Raw genomic sequence first — 14,224 nt, forward strand, 5'->3', positions numbered from 1 at the left:
GACAGATTCTCTTTTACATTGTTTGGTATATAATGGGAGATCTATTTTAAAATGCAGGTGAAATAAAATCCAAAGGAAAAAAATAAATGTGATACCTGGCTTACATTCATGAAGTAATAATATGCATAGAAAAGTCTTAATTCTTCAATTCCATGTAACTCTCCAGGTGCTAAGTCCAACTTCTCATCAAGTTTATTCAAATTTTTTTCTTTGGGGATGTTTCTTAGAGGTAGAGAACATTTTTACCTAAAGCCTTGAAAACCAAACAGGCTAAATTCCTTTAAACTTTACTGAGAAAACAATATGTTTTCCTTTAAAAATAAAAAAAGCCACTCTGCCTTATTTGCAGATTCAGAAAGGTCTAAAAAGTGAAATGGAAAATAGAAAAACTTTACCAGACAAAAATGATTCACATAAGTTTATCATTTTCTTTAGTAAATGCTCACATGAAATGTGAAAAGCATAAACATAAATAAAAGCTAAAAGAATACACATGTAATTGGAAAAAATTTGAGCAAATTAGATTTTTAGTTTGCCTTCACTGTGAACGATATTGCAATCTTTATATTGTTGGATACAATCTGTGAAGAACACGGAGTTTCATATGTTTTGATAGTTATGATAATAGACTGTGGAACTGGCATCTGACATGACAGAGGAGACAGTGGAAGGGTTATGGTCACCATCATGGCCTGAAGAGACAAGCCCCAACTCTGCTTTACAAAGGTGGTGAAGATACTGTTCAAATTCTGTGTGGATCCCAGCCTCTTGGACCTCTGCAGGTTGGCTGCCATCCAGGCCATCCCTGCAGGTCAGAGCCTCTGGAGGAGGAGAGGGCTGACTAGGTCCTGACTGATGCTGCATCTGGAAACCTCGGACACTGCCCCCAGCCTGCGGAGAGCCCATGGGACCATAGTACATATGCAGAGGGTTGGAGGGGCCCATCAGACCCTGCAAGGAGTGGGCCAGAGGTTCCTGCATGTGTCTGTGGTGCACAGGACCCGAGTGAGGGTCAGCATGCACAGAGTACTCAGAGGACACAGGATAGCTGTAGGGCGCTGTCTGGCAGTCTCCTTGGAGAGAAGAGGTGAAGAAAGCTGCATCTGGCTCCATGCCATCCATGGGAGAAGCCTCAGGGGTAGGCAGGTTGTAGCTGTCAAACTGAGGCGGAGGGGCTGGACCCAGGTTCTGGCAGTCCCGGTAGTGGCCCATCTGAGGAGGGAGCACTCCCTGGCCTTGGTGGTAGGCCTGCTCGTGGAATGGCAGTCCCAGGCTGTCCACACACACTCTGCCCTCCGGACCCAGACCGGAGCCTGCCTGCTCAGGGAGGCCGTGGAGGAAGCCGCTCTCCACTCGTTTCAGCCTCTTCACCTGCTTCCTCCTCCGGGGCCGGTATTTGTAATTGGGGTGATCCTGCATGTGCTGGACACGTAGCCGCTCAGCCTCCTCCACAAAGGGCCTCTTCTCGGCCAGAGATAAAGCCTTCCAGGACTTCCCTGCCAATGTAATGAAAAATAATCTTAAGAGTCACAAATCTCAGAATTGGAAGATAGCTAATACGCAGTGGGAAGAGCATTGGTTCTAGCATCAGTGAACCTGATGATGTTCACAAAACATAGCATGGCCTGTGGCTATCTATGTACCCTTAGAGAAGTGTCTTAGCAGAGCTTCCTGATGCCTACTTTCCTCCTCAGAAAAATGAAGATTTGGGACTAAATGAGTTCTGAAGTTTCTACAGACTCTAAAACTATCATCCTCTGGCTTTGGAGGCCATCTAGTCCAACTCATAGGGAAAGAATGAGAATCTCCCTTTCTATGGTATTCCTTACAAAGCATCAACTCACTCTTTACAGGAAGGCAGCACTTTGGGTCATTCAAATTGTGAAGAAAATTTTCTTGTACTGGACCCAGAGCAGTTTTTTTCTAATTTTCCCAGCAGTTTTTGTCAAATAGTAGATTTTTTGTCCCAAAAAGTTGGGCTCTTTGGGTTTCATACATTGTTTTGCTGACGTCACTTACCCCAAGTCTATTCCACTGATCCTCCCTTCTGTCTCTTAGCCAGTACCATATTGTTGGTTTTTTTTTTTAACCCTTGTACTTTGGTGTATTGTCTCATAGGTGGAAGATTGGTAAGGGTGGGCAATGGGGGTCAAGTGACTTGCCCAGGGTCACACAGCTGGGAAGTGGCTGAGGCCGGGTTTGAACCTCGGACCTCCTGTCTCTAGGCCTGACTCTCACTCCACTGAGCTACCCAGCTGCCCTCAGTACCATATTGTTTTGATGACTGCTGCTTTATAGTATAGTTTAATATCTGGTACTGCTAGACCACTTTCCTTCACGTTTCTTTTCATTATTTCCCTTGATATTCTTGATCTTTTGTTCTTCCAAATGAACTTTGTTATAGTTTTTTCTAATTCAGTAAAAAAGTTTCTTGGTAGTTTGATAGGTATGACACTAAATAAGTAAATTAATTTGGGTAGAATGGTCATTTTTTATTATGTTAGCTCATCCTACCCATGAGCAATCAATGTTTTTCCCATTTTTTAGATCTAGTTTTAATTGTTTGGAAAGCGTTTTGTAGTTGTGTTCCAATAATTCATGTGTTTGTTTTGGTAGATAGATTCCTAAGTATTTTATATTGTCTAGGGCAATTTTAAATGGTGTTTCTCTTTCTACCTCTTGCTGCTGTGATGTGTTGAAAATATATAGAAATGTTGATGATTTACGTGCATTTATTTTGTATCCTGTAACTTTGTGAAAGTTGTTGATTATTTCTACTAGCTTTTTTAGTTGATTCTCTAGGATTTTTTAAGTAGACCATCATATCATCTGCAAACAGTGATAGCTTAGTCTCCTCATTGCCTATTTTGATACTTTCAATTTCTTTTTCTTCTCCAATTCCAGAGAAGCTTTTCTAAAAACCATTTTTACAAAGTAGTACTGTTGCCACATCAGCTTAAGTCTAAGAAGTCCAATGCCTCTTCCAGCGGAAGGACCTTCAAGACCTTTTTTTTGGATGCCCTTCAATATCACGGTGGCCCACCTCTGGAAGCCACCACAAACCAACAAAGTGTACATAGTAGGTTCATAAAATGATGGCCCTCAGGGATTTCATACAGATTAGGACCAAAAATCTTTTTTTTCTTCTCCCATAAGAACAGAGTAGGACACTCCATCTGGCTGTGAAACAACCTTAGCAACACATCCCAAGACCCCAAAGCAAAGGTTTCTAAAAAGTAGGATTTGCTTTCCATTAAATCAATTAAATTAATCTATAAGTATTTCTTAAGCATTTCTAAACCCTAGGGAGAAAAAAAGGCAAAACCAGTCTGCCCTCAAGGAGGTTACATGGTAACGGTGGAGCCAATATATACATAAAATCAGCACATATGAAATAAATACAGAAAAATGGAAGGTAGTCTTTAGGGAAAGGCACCAGCAATGAGAGAAACAAGGAAAGAGACTTGAAATCTAAGAGGCAATATAAGAGAGAGCATTCCAGCTAGAGAAAGAACCCAGAAGTAGCAATGGGGGAGAAGAGCAGGTAAGCCATTGGCTGTGAATGCATCTTACAATATGTCATGGGAAAAGTATGTTTCAAAATAGAGAAGAGGCCAGGTTATAAAGAACTTAAAATGTCAGGCAAAGGAATTTATATTAGGTAATGGACGTAAACAGGAAGCCATTGGAGTTTATTAAGTAGAAGGTTTACACAAGCTCATTAAGAATTCTAAGATTTGGTAACTGATTATTGTGGGAGAGGGGAGTGAGTGAAAGAGGCATCAAAAGTATGACACCAAAAATTAAAATCTGGATGACTAGAAGATGGGTGTGCCTTTAATAATAATCGGGGAATTCAGAAGAGATGGGTGAGGGAAAGTCAAAGTTTGAGATGCCTATCACATTTGAGATTTTCTTGGCAAAGTTAATGGAGTCATTTGCCCTTTCCTTCTCCAGTTCATTGTATAGGTATAGAGACTGAGGCAGAGTTAAGTGACTCACCCTCAAACAGCTAGAAAGTGTATGAGGTTAAATTTGAACTCAAGAAGATGTTTTCTGACTTTAGGCTTACCACACTATACACTTTGCCACCTCACTGCTGGTACAGTTGGGACTGACATAAAAGCAGATACTGCAAAGAAGGAGGGGGGGGGGGGAGAATGAGGTTTAAATAGGTAGGAGAGCCTAACACTATCATTTCATTCCCATTCCTATTATGCTTATATAAACCTTCCCTATCTCTCTACAGAAGACTCCTCCCCATGTTTAGTTCACTCACTGGCATTTCTTTAGCTAACTTTAATGCAGCCACCCTTAAGGAATTAAATGATGAGACTACATTCTTCTATTCCCAAAACATTATCACCAATATTCAAGATCTCTCCCCACCTTTCTCTTCACAAGTGGTAGCCTCAACTACTATAAAACAGTTCACAATATCCAAATGATTTCCAGTATGAAAGAATCTCAAAAAGTACCAACTCAAAAAAATGTGGTTGTGTTACTATTGTCTCACTTACAATATTTGATAAATTGGGGGGGGGGGGGCTCTGCTACACTAAAAAGTCAGAAAAACCTGGATTTAAAGTAACTCATTCTGCTGTGTATACCCCCAACGGAACTAAATACAAAGGGAAAGGGCACCTACCTACAAAAATATTTAAAGCAATACTTCTTTGTTGCAACAAACTTTGAAAGAAATCAATGTCCATAAATCAAGTAAATAGTCAAACAATGTGACATATAAATGTAATAGAATATTATTGCACCATAAAAAATAATGAAAAGTATAGATTCTGAGAAGCCTGGGTAAACTGATATGAACTGCTGCAGATTGAAGTAAGCAGAACAAGCAGACCAAGATCACAATATTGGAAAGGAAAACAATTCTGAAATCCTCAAAAATGTTGCTCTGTGAAATGACCAATGATGGCTCAACGCAACACTAACAGTAATGAATGGTGCAAGAGAGGACTAGAAATACAGAATCAATCGATGAGCATTTATTATCAGCCACTATGTCTCTAGTAACATTTAAGAGAAGCAGGAAAGCGGTTTTAATGAACTAAGTGGTGACTGAGCTGTATCTGAAAGGAAAATAGGAGCACTATAGGAAGCATCTGTGAGAAGGGATACATTTCAGGAATGAAGAATGGTCAGTGCAAAAACATGAAGATGAAGATGGTGCATCATGTTTGAGAAATAGGACTAAGCCAAAACTAAGGCTTAGTACAACAAAGCTGAAAATGGTCACAAAGGATTTTTTGTGAAGGCAGCTAGGTGGCATAGTGCATGCAGTGCTGGACCAGTCAATAAGATTTTAGCTCTAATCCTACCTTCTATAATTACTAGCTACTTTGTGTGACAAGAAAGTCACTAAGCTACCTTAGTTTCCTCTTTTGTATAATGAGGCTAACAAGATCTACCTTGTGATTATTGTGAGGAACAATTGAGATAACATTTGTAAAGTGTTTGGCAAACCTTAAAGCACTATGTAAATAATATCGGTTATTATTATTAAAAGCTCAACAATGCTGTGGGAAATGACCAGGTTGATTTCAGAAAAACCTGGAAAGACTTACATGAACCGACAGTGTGAAGTGAACAGAACCAGAAGGACATTTTACACAATAACAGCAATACTGTACAATAAACTGAGTTGGCTATTCTCAATAGAATAATCCAAGACAATTCTAAAGAACTAGTGATGAAAAATGTCATCTGCCTCCATTAAAAGAACTGATAGTCTGAATCCAGACCAAAACCTTTTTTTGTTTGACTTTTCTTCAATAAAAGGGCTAATATGGAAAAAAAATGTTTTACATGACTGCATAATACTGGATTGCTTATAATCTGGGAGGGGGTGTGGGGAGGAAGGAAGGGAAGGACTGAATTTGGGACTCAAAAGATTGTTTTTAATGTTTTAAATTTTCTTACATGTAATTGGGGGGAAAAATTTTTTTAGAAGCCTGGAAGACTATATTTTATTCTAGGAGCAACAGGGAGTCAACAGAACCAGCAGGGGAGCAACACAGATCTTGAATTAAGGAAAATCCCACTAGGGGCAGTATGGTAGGATGGACAGAAGTGGAGACTTGAGGGAGAGCAGGGAGACCAATTATTGGATTATCAGAGTTATCTAAGTGACATGTGATTGCCTCAAATGTTGAAGAATGAGACATAAATTTGCAAACACTAAAAATTTTTAAATAATTAAAAATAAAAAAGATACTAACTCTACCACTTACAAACCAATTCATCTCTTTACCCATCACTTTCTTCATGTGGGGGAGGGGGAGGGGCTAGGATCAGTGTTATGGAGTGCCAGGTACCCTGAGCTAAGTACTGGGAATATAATAACAAGAAAAAAAAAATAAGAAGTCGGGGCCTCAAAGCATTTGCATTCTAATGGTTGAAGACAATATATAAAGGAAGTAGTTGGGGAAGGAGGAAAGGATCTGGATCAAGGCCAAGAAAGATTCCCCTAAAGCAAAAATTATCTTTTGCACTTCTTTGAATCTCCACAATCCTTAGCACCTCAAAGGCACTTAAATGCTTGCAGATTAATTTGTCTCTGGTTTAGTAAGGAAAGGGTCTGATAACCTTTAAGTGCTATATACTTTATTTGTTAGAAGTCTAAAGCATTGAACAGTAAAGTTCTTACTATTAGAAGAAGCATACCTGAATTCACCTAGTGGCTGGGAACAATAGTCTCCCAATTGATCTTCTGGACTCAAATTTCTTCCCACTCCAAACCTTCTACCATTAACAACCAAAGGGACTTTCTTTAAGCATGTATCTGAGCTTCTTCACCCACCACAAGGATATCTGATATTTTTCCATTTCAGCCACAAAACACCTAGGACAAGGTATCCCTCTGTTCTTATAGACAAATTCATAACTTGCCATTACGCAACTATGATTTCATATTTTTCTCTAATCCCCTTTGAAAATGTTAAGCCTTGGGGGTAGCGGGGGTAGCTCAATGGATTTAAAGTAAGGATTAAAGATGGGAGGTAGGAGATGCAAATCTGGCCTCATTTCCACTTCCCAGTTGTGTGATCCTGGGCAAGTCACTTAACCCCCATTGCCTAGCCCTTACCACTCTTCTGCCTTGGAGCCAATACATAGTATTAATTCTAAGATGGTAGGTAAGGGTTTAAAAAAAAAAAAAGTTAAGCCTCAGTTCCAGTAGCACTTCACACTTTAAGAGGGATTAGCTGCAGCCTAGGCATCATATGTCCTTTTTACACACGAAGGGTATGCTAAAAAGGAAAGCTGGGAAAGGACCCCAAGAAGAACAGACGGACTAATAGGAAAGGTGGCTAAGAAATCAGAAAAACGAACTTTTGCCTGCCTCGTATTTTTGTCTATGACTGTGTCAACTTGAAATCTGGAGACCCCAAGTTTGCCCCTCTCCCAAGAGTTCACCACGGGAGAGGTCTCAAGACTCACCAGTTTCTTCTAGAAAAGATATAATGGAGAGCTCTTTCACCTACTTCCCCCACCTTTCTCTCAGTTCCCTAAGCGCATTTACTCACTTTGTCACATAATTTATTTGGTAATTACTAACAAATAGTGCCTAGCTTAGTTCCTCCAGCCGGAAATCAAGCTGAAAGGATGCCTTGGGGGCGTTCTAGTACAATCCCACATTTTACAGAGTAGGAAAGAGGAACAGATAAAAAGATTAAGTGAATTGCTTAGGGCCACGCTGATAGAGTCAGACAAAATCTGAATCCAATTCCTCTGGACCCCAGGGCTGTGCTGACGTCACCCGCTAAATCCAAAAGTCGAGGAATCTTCCTTTGTAGGGACCACTTAGTCAGAAAACACTCCCACAGATACCTACTCAGAAACATATTAGCATATTAAATCTGCATCAATTCACCCAGCCAGATCCTTAAGCCCCCTTTCTTTTTATTATTCTAATATCCAGCCCCATAGTTCAGGTCCTTCATGTACAAGCTTTCCCAAACTAGATCCACTATCAAATTGGAGAAAGATGGTTTTGTCCAATAGAATCAGAGCTTAAGGGAACATCCAGACCTACCCCTTCACTGAGCAGACGAGGCCCTTTTCTGAAGGCTAGGAAAGAAAAGTGACTTCACCTAAATTACAAGGAGTATTAATAAGCAAGATTCAAATCCAGGTCCTTCAACTAAAAGGTCAAATATCTTTTCACTTTCCACAGATAAAATGGTCATTATTATTATAATAGAAGTATTATATATAGCATATATAATTCCATTTACTATATTATGTAATTTAAGCACAATCAACATTTATATTATATTTATATAAATTCATATAAAATTGATATTTATGTTTATATTAATAAAAATTTTATATATTATGTGAGAATATATAATAGAAAAATAGCTCAGATTTCCCACACATACACCAATTTTAAAATCTCAGAGATGAAAGAGACCTCAAAGTTCAACTAAATAACTCAGATTTGAGCAGGGCTTGGTCACCTCCAGTTGTTGGGGGAGGTTTTTCCTTCTAGCAAAGATGAAAATCTCCCTCTCTCAAACTTCTCCATAGCTAGCTACTAGCCTTGAGTCCTCTCAGCTCAAACCAAACAAGTCTAATGCCTTTTTTTTCCCTAATGCTTTCTAAAATTTGTCACAGAAACCCTTCAAATAGTTGAAGACAACTCTCACATAGCCTCCTTTTAACAAAAGGTATCTTCAGAGTGCTTAAATAAAAATCACGATAGCATGATTTTTCAAATCCTTCACCTCTTTGTCTTTAGCTATTTTTCTTATCTAAGAAAGGAATGTGGTGCTTGTTGGGTGAAGTCTTTTAAAGTCTTTTAAAAAGAAATTTCATATTTTATAAAATAGGTTTTATAGATTTGCTTTACCCTATAGCAAAATACTATTAACAAACTAAATGCCTCACTATTGGATAGTGGAACGCTCTATGGCAATCACAATTAACAAATACAAAAAATATGCTGATATACAAGCCATATGAATTTATGCAAAGTAGTAAAAAGAAGATAGATGTTGAAGAGGATAGGGTGCTGGTTCTGGAGTCAGGAAGGCTCCACCTCCTGAGTTCAAATCCAGCCTCAGTTACTAATTGTGTGACGCTGAGCAAGTCACATGAGCCTCAGTTTCTCATCTTTAAAACGAACTAGAGAAGAAAATGGCAAAGCATTAAAGTATCTTTGCCAAGAAAACCCCAAAGGGGGTCAACTAAGAGTCAAACAAGACTGAAAATGACTAAACAAAAAAGTAAAGCTGAGCATGAAATGAGAGCTTGCCATCCATAGATGTATATTGATGAGTTATCTCCCATTCTTTCTCCCAGCCCTCTTTGCCTTTGCACTGCCTATGCCCTATGCCTAAAATTGCATCCCTCCTTCCTTACTAATCAGTGCCTCAGTTTCTCTGGCTTCCTTCAGCATTCAGTTTAAATACCATCTATATAGGAGGGCTTTTCTGGTTTACTCCAGCTGCTAATGCTGAGATCACCTTTCATCTCCTCTGTATATATTTTATAAATACTTGGGTAATTTTAATGCTTTTTCTTTCCTTTATAATGGGAATTCCTGGAAAATAATAATTATCTTTGCCTGTCTTTTGTCTCCTCAGAGCTTAGTATGGCTCTGGCACACAGTAGTAGTATATATATTTACAGTTTAACTGACTGACTTGTCACTGTTCATACAGCCAGTTTATCTGATGAGGGACCTAAATAAACCTTGATTTTTCTAACTCAAAAGCCAGTCATCTAGCCACTAGTCAAGTACTAAAATCACTCTTCCAAGGGCAACTTCCAAGTATGATTCTCTAAAAACTAAAGAGTAAAATGTAATTGAGAAATTTTTAACAAAATGCAATACAAAGAGAATGCTGGAGGGGATGTAGCAAAATTGGGACATTAATGCATTGCTGGTGGAGTTGTGAACTGATCCAACCATTCTGGATGGCAATTTGGAACTATGCCCAAAGAGCTCTAAAAGACTGCCTGCCCTTTGATTCAGCCATACCATTGTTGGGTTTGTACCCCAAAGAGATCATAAATAAACAGACTTGTACAAAAATATTTATAGCTGCGCTTTTTGTGGTGGCAAAAAACTGGAAAAGGAGGGTATGTCCTTCAATTGGGGAATGGCTGAATAAATTGTGGTATATGCTGGTGATGGAATACTATTGCACTCAAAGGGATAATAAACTGGAGGAGTTCCAGGTGAACTGGAAAGACCTCCGGGAATTGATGCAGAGCGAAAGGAGCAGAGCCGGAAGAACACTGTACACAGAGACTGATATACTATGGTAAAATTGAATGTAATGGACTTCTGTACCAGCAGCAATGCAATGACACAGGTCAGCTCTGAGGGATTTATGGAAAAGAACGCTGCCCACATTCAGAGGAAGGTCTGCAGGAGAGGAAACATATGAGAAAAACAACTGCTTGAACGCATGGGTTGGGGATGTAGACTCAAAACTACCACACCAATGCAACTATCAACAATTTGGAAATAGGTCTTCATCAATGACACATGATAAAACCAGTGGAAATGTGTGTCGGCCATGGGTAGGGGGGTGAAGGGGGGTGGAGGGGGGTAAAGGGGAAAGTAGGAGCATGAATCATGTAACCATGTTAAAAACGAATATTAATATTTTTTAAAAATGCAATACAAAGATAATGTTACTTTGTGGTCTTCCAAGTCAAAATGGAGTCAATAGGGATCCGTTTTGATTGGAGTTTGACACCATTGCTTTGCACCCAGCTTCCTCACATGCATGTACAGTTTACCCTTTCATAGTACTTTTTTATGTTAACCCTTACCTTCTGTCTTAAGATTCAATATGGTATATTGGTTCTAAGACATAAGAGTGGTAAGGGCTAGGCAATGGGGGGTTAAGTGACTTGCCCAGGGTCACACAGCTAGGAAGTGTCTGAGGCCAAATTTGAACCCAGGACCTCCCAACTCTGGGCCTCGCTCTCAATCCATTGAGCCACCCAGCTGCCCCCTCATAGTACTTTTTAAATAAAAATTAAGTAATCTCTTCAGGCAAGAATAGGAATGTGGTAATAAATATCAGATTGTTCTTAACTCAACAAATGCATGGTCGTTAGAGTGAGAAAAATTCAGACCTGGGAGAAATCTTAACAGATCATTTGCATCTATGCCCCTCATATAACAATTTAAGAAACTGAGGTAATAGTAGTTACCTGACTTTCCTAAGGCTGACCTGCTAAAGTAGTGGCAATGTTTGAACTAGAACCCAAACATTTCAGGATCCTGACCCAGTGCTTTTCCATCTAAAATACTGCTTTCACAACATACTACTGCTGGGTGGTCTCTCTTCCTTATATCTCAGAGACACTGAGAAACAAGAATCAAAGTTTCAAAACTATTTGTTAACCAAAAAAAAAAAAAAAAAAAAAAAAAAAAAAAAAAAAAAAAAAGGCTATAAAACAGTAAATAGCCTGGTCTTTAAGGTGTTATCCCAACTTTCTAGCAAAAAAAAAAAAAAAGTGCTAGGGCCTGAACCTGCGAGTTAGGGAACTCCCATGAGAGGGAACTCCCTCTACACTAAGGTATAATGAACACCTCTATAATTCATTATCTTAACCGTTTCTGGGCCATTGAGAGGCAAAGTGACTTGCCCACAGTCACTTGAATCCAAGGGCGCATTTTCCCAGTAAAATTCGTTACCTACAATACTTATTATATGGATGTTTCTCTAGTTGTGGAAAGTTTAACCATAAAGTAAAGATTATACTAGAGGGTAGCACATTATAACATAATTATATCCATAGTAACTGGTTCTAGACTGGCTTTGCACTGATGTTGACATACACAAATACAGACACGGTTTCTACAAGGCTGCCTCTAAAAGTTTTAGATTCGTTAACAAGCAAAGGTAGAAATTGTAATATGTTCCGGTCTCCACCACTGCCCAAAATTGCTTAGTCTCCAGGGCGGAATACCTATTCCTCAATTTCTCATCTAAGAAATTTTGAAGAATAGCTTTATTTTCTTCCTCCTTCTACTTTTATTATAGTTGGACTTGACTTTCAAGCAATTCTGGTCAAACTATCCGCCCTGCTGGAATAGCAATACCAAGAAAATCATCTAGACTCCCAATATCTTTTGATTTCTAACCTGGTGACAGGAACTATATCCTATGTACAGGGATACTTCCGTCAGAGAAAACTCTGTCTGCCAAAGCTGGCAGGCACCTTTTTTTCTGCAATTTATCCCCTAAGAGGAGTTGACTTTCACATTTAGTGGTTTAAGTGACGACCTGGATCACAAAATCCAGTGGGAACTGAATCCAGAACTTCCTGGTTCTGAGGCCAGCTCTCAGATCCACTTCGCCACGTTATTAAAAGTTGCTTCTGCAAGGCTCACCTTGCAGCAGAGAAACTAAAGTCACAAAAGGTGTAACTAGCACAAATACGTATTCACGTTCCACTAAGAAGACCCCAATACGGGAATTTTGGTCCAATCAGATTAATTTTTTTTTAGTTTGTTACATTAAAATATTCAGTTAACTCCCGCCTTCTCTCCTCTCCTCCCACAAGAGAAGACATCATTTGGTAAAAGTATATATATATATATATAATTAAGACAGTTTATGTATACATGTGGATATATATACACATATATACATAAACTGTCTTAATTATTTCTACGTATCAGTTCTTTCTTTAGAGGTAAACATACACAAAGTCATTCTTCAAACAAGATTCCTTTTGCTGTACAGAAAGATAATTTTTTTTTAAAGTTTCTCTCCACCCCACGATGTGGTCAGCTTTGTGTTCTGGTTACCGTAGGGGAAAAGTGATGTTGACATTTGCGGACTAGCCATTGAACTAAATTCAAAAATTCCCACAGAGGAACTGACACCCCTTGGATTCCTGGTGGAGATGCAGACTTCTTGCCCTTGCCCCCTTGCCACTTCTCCTGCACTCCCCAGTAAGCAATCAAGAGCCCTACTCACCCAGCATCTTGCTCAGCTCTGCATTGTGCAGATCCGGGTTCTGCTGCGCTAGACGCTTACGCTCATCCTTGGCCCAAACCATAAATGCGTTCATGGGCCGCCGAATGCGGGACTCCCCTTTGCCGCGGCCACCAGCGCCCACAGCTGCAACGGTCCCGCTGCCTCCGGTCCCTAAGCCCGACCCGGACTCGTTTTTGATCTTCATCTCCCCCAGGGGGCTCAGAGATTCTACCCAAGGGCAGGGGCCCATCCCGGCCATCATCATGGGCAGCGTGCACCTGGCCTGGCTCTGGTCGTCACTGGCGTACCCCGCATCCGGGCTGCTCATGGCTCTCTTGCCCAGAATGCGCGCCCTGCACCTCACCCCGCCCCCACACCCTCAGCCGGAACACTCTAGTTCCCCAAGCTGTTAGTCCGAGGTGAGAGGGGAATACAATGACCTAAAGGGATCTACCGGTCAATCTGAATGCCTGGACTCCCAGAATCCAGTCCAAACCACCCGAAGGAGAACGACCCCAACCTGCGCAGCACTACAGCAAAATCTCTACCCGCTACAGTTCCCCTTTCTACACCCACAGAACCAATGGGGCTCCGGGGGGCGGGGCGGCTCCCACGAAGTTTCAGACGCCCCACCCCAGCCAAGGTCCTGGGCCACCTCCCTGGCACGGAACTATTTCGTCCGCTGCTCGGGTTTTACCTGGAGGGAACCTGGAGTCCAAGAACTGGACCTCATTGCCCTAAGGACAACTAGGACGTGTCACGCTCTTGGTCACCCCCGATACATACCGAGATGTTCACCGCTGACCAAAAACTGGGGCGCGCAACCTGGAGGATCGTGCATGTGTGTGTGTTTTAATACTTTGACTATAATTGGTTTTCTTTGTAGTACTATGAATCATAAACTTTCTTCTGAGAAGGGAAGAGGTTCATAATTTTTCATAACAAAAATAATCGTAATCCCCTAACCTAAATGACTACTCGGCGAGGTCACGCATATTCTGGTAGAACCCTGGTTCGGGTTCGAATTCCCAAAACCTCCAGAAGTCTTGTCAATGTGGCAGTCTGAGCCCTGAAACCCATTGATGCACCCTTATCAGTACCTTTCACAAGAGGCCTAATGTCTTTATTAACTCCAAACAGCCAGGCAGAGTACCCTGCGTAGAGTTCTGGACCTAGAGTCAGGAAGACCTGAGTTCAAATGTAGTTTCAGACACTTAACTAGTTCTGTTACCTTGTTCTAGTCAGTTAATTAA

The 14,224-nt window shown here is 40.4% G+C and overlaps 1 protein-coding gene across 1 annotated transcript; it reads right to left on the bottom strand.

The window, feature by feature from the left end:
• Positions 1–600: 600 nt before the first annotated feature.
• Positions 601–13,299, bottom strand: SOX17 (SRY-box transcription factor 17). The gene is made up of 2 exons (XM_044658010.1): positions 12,972–13,299; positions 601–1,496 (listed from the first exon to the last, which is right to left on the bottom strand). The coding sequence occupies exons 1-2, from the start codon at positions 13,297–13,299 to the stop codon at positions 601–603; spliced, it is 1,224 nt and encodes a 407-aa protein (XP_044513945.1).
• Positions 13,300–14,224: the final 925 nt, after the last annotated feature.

The sequence above is a fragment of the Gracilinanus agilis genome, chromosome 1, assembly GCF_016433145.1.
Source record: "Gracilinanus agilis isolate LMUSP501 chromosome 1, AgileGrace, whole genome shotgun sequence".
Classification (NCBI taxonomy): Eukaryota; Metazoa; Chordata; class Mammalia; order Didelphimorphia; family Didelphidae; genus Gracilinanus; species Gracilinanus agilis.

Coding starts and splice junctions, on each gene's coding strand:
- SOX17 (XM_044658010.1), bottom strand. CDS start 13,299: ATGAGCAGCCCGGATGCGGGGTACGCCAGTGACGACCAGAGCCAGGCC. Junction 1,497..12,971: donor AGAGCTGAGCAAGATGCTGG/GTGAGTAGGGCT, acceptor TTACATTGGCAG/GGAAGTCCTGGAAGGCTTTA.